Here is an 8,560-nt window from a genome sequence, read left to right as displayed (position 1 = left end):
GTTATACAACATGGGAGACACGTCTGTTATCGCTAGTCAGCAATTGAGCAAGTGTGGTCCTTTGAACTTGCGATACGCGACCTTTGACGAGTTGATTGGAACCTTAATTTTTTTTTGGCAACCAGAATTAGGGTTGACAGAGCTTATTGTGGCGGACGTAAAGCTTGCGAAAACAGAATTTTCTGCCACCCCCTGAAAAATAGTAGCAAAACACCGCAGAAATAACCAAAATATCCACGTATCTCTAAAATCATTCAAATATCATCCAATCCATTCAAATACGCACCTTTATCATCAAATCTGCCAATATGCCCCCCCAGCTCAGCGAATTTACCACCAATGAGATCGTACGCCTTCTAAATGATGGTTATATGCCTGCTCAGATTGCGCGGACCATTGAGTGCAGTCTGGCCACTGTATATCGAATCCAACGAAATATTCGCTGCTTTGGAACTGCTAGAAGTCCTCGTTCAACATGGGGTGTAAAGCCAAAGATCACACCGGATATCTTGTCAGGTTTGGAGGACTTTTTTGAGGCATATCCAACTGCATATCGCGATGAGGCTGTCTGCTTTGTGAAGGATGAATTTGATGTTGATATCCACCCTCGATCGATATCTAGATTGTTGAAGAAACTGAATTTGACATGGAAGAAGGTGATTAATTATTGCAATTGTCACTTATAGAACCTGCTAATCTGTCAGTTCTATTTGATATAGGTTGAACCTGTGGCCAGTCAACGCAACGAAGAACTTCGAGCTGAATGGCGTATTCAAGTTACTCAGTATCAACCTGATCAACTTATCTTTTTAGATGAGAGTGCTGCGAATGAACGTACTGCAGATCGACGATATGGATGGTCAAGCAGAGGATTCCCTTGTCGCATTAGAAGGCCCTGTAAACGATCTCGCAGATGGTCAATCTTACCTGCAATAAGTGTCGATGGATATCTTGATTATGATATATATCAGGGGTCCTATAATACAGAGAGGTTCAATGAGTTTGTACGTGTCCGGATACTGCCCAAATGCCAACGAGGTTATCACTACTTAGTGATGGATAATTGCTCTTCTCATCGTTCACAAGCACTGCGAGATCTCTGCAGAGAAGCTGGCATTGGACTTTTATTCTTACCTCCATATTCTCCTGATTATAATCCTATAGAGGAGTCATTTCACGCGTTGAAAGAATGGATTAGAAGATACAGATGTCAGTTAGAGAATCAGTTTGATGGAGATTTTGAAGCCTTCTTGCATCATGCAGTTGAGAATTTCATGGGAGAAGAAGATGCAAGAGGATATTTCAGATCGGCTCATATAGGATAGTATTGTAAAATTTAAAAAGATTCAGATTACAATTCAATTATGATGATATATAATATCTAAGTTTCAAATTCAGAAGCAGAAGCAGTATGAAGTCTGCTGTCATCATTACAAACAGCAGATAAAGACAATTTAATCTCCTTCAACTGTGACTGCCAGATAGAACTCTTTAACCCATTTCTTATTATCGAGAATATACCCATTCCAATATTCAACTGAACCACCTGCTCATTTGTCATTGTCCGTATATGATCCAGTTCAAATCCTTCATTCTGAATAATGCTCTTTGCAGTTAAAAGAGCTTCTGCTCTTCGAGGTCTCTCTGTCATCAACCAGTTGAAGAACTCATCAATAAACAGATCCGCGTGTTCACCAAACTGAGGGATTGGACTACTTCGAATAGGAGGCAGGTTCGGATTCGATGGCAGGTTCGGATTCAATGGCAGGTTCGGATTCGATGGCAGGTTCGGATTCGATGGCAGGTTCGGATTCGATGGCAAGTTTGAATTTGATGGCAAGTTTGAATTCGATGACAAGTTTGAATTCAGTCCTCCCATGCCTCCCATTCCTTCCATCATATATTTCATCACCATCACATTGATTATCTCACTTGGAGACACAATATTAGATGAAGAAGGAGTTGAGGGAGATATTGGATACGATAGAAGCTGACAGTCATATCATTTGTTGTGACATTCCGTAACTTGATCTTTATAGGCTCCTTTATCCCATTGATAATCACCCGTTCATACAGCTGAATGAGATCTCAGGCTCAGGGGTAGGTGTTCGCAGAAATCGAGGATCTTCTGACTGTGTCTCCTCCTCCTCCTCCTCCTCCTCCTCCTCCTCCTTATCCTCCTTCTCATCATCAGTTGGATTCTCGTCATTATCCGGAACATCCGGAACAGGCGGTTTGGACAGACGAAGGCGCAGGGTAGTTGGAGTCCTTTTACGAGCTTGCGAGGCAGTAGAACGGTGGGTGTTGCGGGGCATATTGGCAGATTTGATGATAAAGGTGCAGATTTGATGATAAAGGTGCGTATTTGAATGAATTGGATGATATTTGAATGATTCTAGAGATACGTGGATATTTTGGTTATTTCTGCGGTGTTTTGCTACTATTTTTCAGGGGGTGGCAGAAAATTCTGTTTTCGCAAGCTTTACGTCCGCCACAATACCTAAGTGAAGTGAACGACTCATCATCGGGCCACAAGCAAACAATTATCTTCCTTTTCCTGATTAACGACCGACAACCACGATGGCAGACAACGAGGATAACGGTCTGACACAGTGCGAGCCGACATTGTTGGAATATTCTTCTCAGTCAGGTGGATGGATGATTATGCCTCCGACCTGGATATCATCGGACTGCCCTATTAAGCGACGGGGCTGGATCTTTGCTACGAAGACATGGGAGGAACAACAGTGCTTGGCTATATGGGAAATATGCGGCTAATCCCGGTTGCAGGCTGCAGGCTGCAAGCATTGTCGATGATCCATGCAGCGCCATTATTTTCCAGCATGTCGCGCGAATCCATGAGACGGATATTGCAACACCCCGCGCACGAACAAAAAGTTTTTTTTTGCCTAGTTGTCAAGTACTAATTGGATTTTGTTAAATCTGTGTAATTATCAAATTGCACTATTCAAATGCGTTGCAAGAATGAGATTTTGATGTATTTAACAAGTCATCAAGATATATATTTATCTGTTTCAAAAGCTTGGTTTAAGAGTGTGACAGTGGCAATGTTGTCATCATCTTTTTATATATCTTATTGAACATCATGATACAATCTTCAATAGCTTCAATGATCAATCTGCTGCTGCTGCTGATAAGATGATACTCTATTATTTAAAGAATAATATCTTGAAAATAAAGTAGAGAAGACACTTTGTTAGTAGTTAGCTTACGCAACCAACCCCTATCGCCTGCTCACATGTAACCTCTAATGTTCTTCCACTCTGTGCTTCATTATAATGCAATCTTCAATATTCTTCTAATTTCTTTTTCTTCTTTTCTTTCTTAATCAATTTGTAAACTGTATTAGAGCTTGACGGAAGCAGAATCGTGCGCGCCCAAGCTTCCCTGTCAGCGACCTTGGTACTGTCCCCATCAGGGTCCGTGAGCGAGCTTGCAGCCAATTTTCTGAAGTTGTATTGGGTGACGGGCCGTGGTGTCCCCTGGCCACTCGGCTGCCTCCACCTGTCCATCCGTTGCTTTGGTCGAGTTTGACATCCTCGGTGGTCACGTCAAATCGAATATCTGCACCCTCCTCCCTTGTTTCTGGCTGTGTCAGCTCCACAAATGAAGCCGCCACTATGGGCTCAATGGGTGGTGACTCTGTGGTTGGTGGATCATCTACAAGCCCGGGCTGCTCAGTGTCTGATCTGCTTTCAAGCTTGTCATTGATTGCATCCACCCAGTAGGCCGCTCGATTCACATCTCGCTGTGTTGGCTTGGCCCTTTGTATCTTGTGGATTCCGCCAAGAGTGGGTTTCCGCTGTTGTTCCCATCCTGCAGACACAATGATGAGGGGGTGATTGGCTGTTTCTGGTTAAATGGCAATACTGCTGGCCTGCCCCTGATCATCTTGTTCTGAGGTGGATGGAAAGACTTCAGTCATGGCAGCTTCTTCAGAGAGTCCCCGGATTGCTTTCAGCTCCACATCCCGCAGATGGCTGGATAATTCTGCAATGGGGTTCTCCATATGACATCAACATGCCTGTAGTGATGCGGAAGGCTCCACCACTGGCCTTTTGTTATCCATTTGCTGTGCTGACACTTCGGCAACTCGCCCACCAGCATTTCATTTCAGTTGATTTGGCACTGCCACCTGTGTTGCTGGCATATTCATCACCAATGATGGCTCCCTTATTTGTGGCACTGGGGTTGAACTCGAGTCCTTGGAGTGCCATCTTGGCCAGATATACATCACTGCAATATGGTCATTAACCTGGTTGGCAGCTTGCTTTGCTGTCCGAGATTTTTTTTTTAAATCCAACTGAATTCACTTACTGATGTCCAATGAAAGTTTTCTTGTGAGTGTCGCGCGGTGATCATGCTTCATCATTGCTCAGACACTGTTTTACTGATGCCATTCTGTAATCACACTCTGTGTGTTGAAGCAAGTGACGGGCTAGGAAAGTGATGTGGTATTTAACAGTGTTGAATTCATGTTGCGCACTGGCAGTGATTTGCTTGGCCAAATGACTTTGCAGTGAGTCAGAGCGAGCCAGGGCTCACTCCTGCACCACCCACTTTTCTGGTTCAATGTGGGTGTTCTCAACTGAGGCACTGTGTTCTATCATCAGCAGAGTGTGTTATTCTCTCTCCCACCAAGTGTTTTTTTGTGCGCCACACTCACCTCGGAACGTAGCCACAGCGACCAAAAGTTGTGGTCTTTGACTCAAAATCAAGGTGTCCGTGGGTGTAGAGTTGGTGCAGTGTGGATGATTGTCATTCTAATTGGGTGCATGTTTGGAACCTATAGTACATTCCACCTTTCTCTCTTTCTTTCTTTCTTTTCGTGTTTCTAGCTTTTGGACTTCGCCCACTTTGGGGCGGCTTAGAAAAATGTAAATTTGCTCCAAAGACTCATTGCAGCCACACTTTGCAATCGCCTATCTGACGAATCCTCTCTGCAGACCCCAACCGGCAGGCACAAGCCATCTTGCACGTGTCAGTGGGCCAGCCGTGAAGGGCGTTCTCACTGCTCTCTCAAGACCAATGGAAATTGAAGTTTCACGCCATGGGATTGTTTGACTGCAAGACGAAAACGCTAGGATAAGAATAGTAGGACAAGGATAGTAGAGCGAGAATGGTGGGACGAGAGATCTCTGGCATGGGCCGATGAATTCGAACGAGACTTTTCCTTGGCCCGGGGCTTTTGTGGTAGTCAGTTAACTATTTCCCCCAAATTGACGCTTCCCAGTCATCCCCTGAGGCGACAGGTTGCCCTGGGAAATAGCAAAATTTATGGCTGTGAGCGAAGAAAAGCGGCTCTCCCTGGGTGAAAGGACGATTTGAGAAATAAGGATTTCTGTAGGCCAAATGAGGCTTGACACAGTCCAGAAAACACCCTGAGAGAATCTTCATGCCCCAAAAATCAAGAACAACCTGAGGAAAGACCATTCTTGGTGCTGAAATTGTGGCCTGCCCCGGGACATTCGGGATTCTGGGGGGAAAATGTCTCAGGGACTCAAATGCTCTGAGGACGCGCCTGTCCTGAGAGGGATGGCTCTAACCTGGAAGAAAGTGGCTTGCTTCAGTAGTATCCTCTGCCCTGCGGAATCAAGAGAGGAAGAGAAGCTTCCCAGGTCTAACCTCTCACATCTCTTGAGGGATGAGAGCAAAAGGGAAGTTGAGCAAGTGGTGTTTAGTAATCCTGCTCTAATTGCTTGAGATATTCAAGCCATCATTCTATGCTAGTTTGAAACGTTAGAGGTTGATCAAGTCTGCATCCATGCAAGCCGGGATATCAAGTACAGGAATGATATCAAAGGAAATCCGTCAAGTGCAATAGAAAAATGTATGTTTCGTCGAGTTTCCCCTTTCAAACATCCTTATCGTAGAACGCCAAAGAACGGTAAGAATATGAAGGAATAACAAGAGGGTGATTGATGTGAGACGACATATCAGATAAATCTTGAAGTACTCCATTGATACTCCCACTTCAGCTATAAAGACTTTTCTGTTTGTCTGTCATATGGTGCTCATCATAAGTATTCACCCGATTGAATCAATTCATACAACTCGGTCAGGACTGGGGTCATATTTGACAATGAGCATGTCCCTGGGCTCGATATCACCAAACTGTACACCTGCTTTGCGAATCTCACAGATACCCAGAAGATTGCTCATCCATGTTTCTGTGTAGTTGCCAAGATTGATCATCTCCATGTTTGGAATCTACTCTGGGAATAGAATCCTTGGTGGGTGTTCACCCCCAAGAAGCTTTCTCAAGTGAGGCTGACATAGATTTGGATTGAATTTCCCTGGACATCGCGGGATAAATAATCCCTGTGTCACAGATTCACTGGGCCTCCACACGTCGATATGCAGTTGATCCAAGAACATGGATGTCAAACGCACGATCTTCTCGTTCATAGGGGAGTGGTGGACCCCATCCATAGTGTTGCCATTTCAAGATTAGTTGCTTAGGAGTGGTTGAATCAGACTGATGTGATTGCTCACCACTTTCATAACTCGCAGGAAAAGAGACAAATGGTTGCTCTTTAAAACCAATCTCGCCTGGACTGACATATTCAAGCTCCATCATTTTCTTCTGTTATGTCTTCCTTTGCCATGTTCCTATCCTGCCTTCAATCGATGGCATAGTTCTTGAGCATTCACCAATTTGATATGAGACCCACACTAGCGCATCCGGCTTCGACGTCATCCGCGGAAGTTTGCATTTCTCCACCGTTTCCACAACGGCTGAGGCTACCTACTAGATATCTAATGCGGATTTTAACAAAGTCACAACCAATCCTCTGAGCCTCTCGCGCTCCTCAGTCCAATATAGACTCCTGGAGTTAGACTCACACAGGACAGTTAAGGGGGCCGTTGAGAGCATCTCCGTCCCCACCGGCCTTGCCGGGGGAAAAAAAGGAACAAAAGAGAGAAATACCCAATTCCGGCCAACACCCCTCCAGTTTAACACATTCCCCCGTGCCAATTGGCATCGCCGCAACCCCGCAATATGAGCAATACACCCCTCCCATCGTCATTCGACGCACATCCGTATGTTGACCACACAGAACCCCTTTTCGGCTACGGCGTGCCGGGAAACTCCAGCTCCATTAATTTAACTAACCCGCAACAATTTCGCAGAGAATTCTTTCAGGAAACAAAATGGCAGAAATTCACACGTCGCATCAAAGAAGAACCTCTTATCCCAATAGGTAACGAGCCGTATATCTACCCCGGCCTTGAACATATTCGGAACAACCCGACCCTTCCTTCACACACACACACACACACACACACACACACACACAAAGCAACGTCCTTCTCCTTACCCATTAACCCCCGCCCCTCTCGTATTAACTATTTTCAATCACAGGCTACGCCGCAACCAGCTACGCCCTCTGGCGCGCCTACAAATCCATGAAAGCTGGCGATTCCATCGAACTGAACCGCATGTTCCGCGCGCGTATATACGGGCATGCATTTACCCTCTTCGCCATTGTTGCGGGCGGCATCTACTACGGGCAGGAACGCAGGCAGCGCAAGGAGTTCGAGAAGGCGCTGCAGCAGAAACAGGACCAGGAGAAGCGGGATGCGTGGTTGAAGGAGTTGGAGATACGGGATAAGGAGGATAAGAACTGGAGACAGAGACATGCTGCTATTGAAATGGCGGCGAAGGAGGCGGAGAAGAAGCGGGGTTAGAGGTATGAAGGGGCTTTGGGGCTTTGGGCTTCAGGGTTAGGGTTGACGTGCGAGTGTAAAAGTTATTTTGCAGGATGGTCGTGGCGGTATGTATATACTGGTATGCAGGGGTTGTTGATTACAGCTTAAAATATACTGTGGTGGCTTCGCTTGGGTTGGCTTAATTGCCATTACGGCCATTTATTTAATCGTTTATTCTTTTATGTTCCGCTTCTCACCCCCCTCACTCTTTTCTTTTCTTTTCTTCTTTTTGTTGCGTTTGCCTAGGGGTGGTCTAGATGTGTACGATTTCATTTTGTATATAGGGTTCACGGGACACAGTGCTTCGAATGGGAATAGCTCTCTGCTTTCTATGATTACTATCACAGTATTCTATTATCAATCGTATCTCCTTCCGTGCATCTTCCTTCTGAGTCCCTAGGCATCTATACCCAGATCAGAGCTATATATTATATACACATATTGAGTCAAAATAGTTCAGTACACTGGGTGACTCCGCCCATTTACCCACAAAGATGTTTCGATACCCGCGCGGTTGATTTGGTGTGGATGATGGGATATATGCAAACCCAGCGGTCATGCCGCTAACTCATCGATATATCGCCGCATGGCATCAAACTCCGTTTTCCCCGTCTGGAAAATCAGAAGGAAATGAGCATTTTCATTCAATGTATATGTTGCAGGTGAACGATAATCATGCATTGCGGGCAATTAAAGATGGGCATACCGAGATCAGGTACCTAATGTGTGCCTAAAAGGTATATCCGGCGTATATTTTTCATTAGTTTCATTGCAAAGGCTAGTTTAACTGACGGCAACATAAATTCGCAGATTAATTGTCTATACC

At 45.1% G+C, this 8,560-nt stretch overlaps 2 protein-coding genes across 2 annotated transcripts; one reads left to right on the top strand and one right to left on the bottom strand.

The window, feature by feature from the left end:
• Positions 1–1,946: 1,946 nt before the first annotated feature.
• HCAG_06252 (predicted protein) lies at positions 1,947–2,315 on the bottom strand (the record flags this gene model as incomplete). Its single annotated transcript, XM_001538597.1, has 2 exons — positions 1,947–1,990; positions 2,075–2,315. The coding sequence occupies 2 exons, from the start codon at positions 2,313–2,315 to the stop codon at positions 1,947–1,949; spliced, it is 285 nt and encodes a 94-aa protein (XP_001538647.1).
• A 4,709-nt stretch (positions 2,316–7,024) lies between these two features.
• On the top strand, positions 7,025–7,713 carry HCAG_06251 (mitochondrial hypoxia responsive domain protein; the record flags this gene model as incomplete). Its single annotated transcript, XM_001538596.1, has 3 exons — positions 7,025–7,065; positions 7,156–7,226; positions 7,388–7,713. The coding sequence occupies 3 exons, from the start codon at positions 7,025–7,027 to the stop codon at positions 7,711–7,713; spliced, it is 438 nt and encodes a 145-aa protein (XP_001538646.1).
• Between the last annotated feature and the right edge of the window lie 847 nt (positions 7,714–8,560).

Source organism: Histoplasma capsulatum, genomic scaffold, assembly GCF_000149585.1.
Source record: "Histoplasma capsulatum NAm1 scaffold_7 genomic scaffold, whole genome shotgun sequence".
In the NCBI taxonomy this organism is placed as follows: domain Eukaryota; kingdom Fungi; phylum Ascomycota; class Eurotiomycetes; order Onygenales; family Ajellomycetaceae; genus Histoplasma; species Histoplasma mississippiense.
Note: the sequence above shows the minus strand (reverse complement) of the source record. Positions and strands in the feature narration are given on the sequence as shown.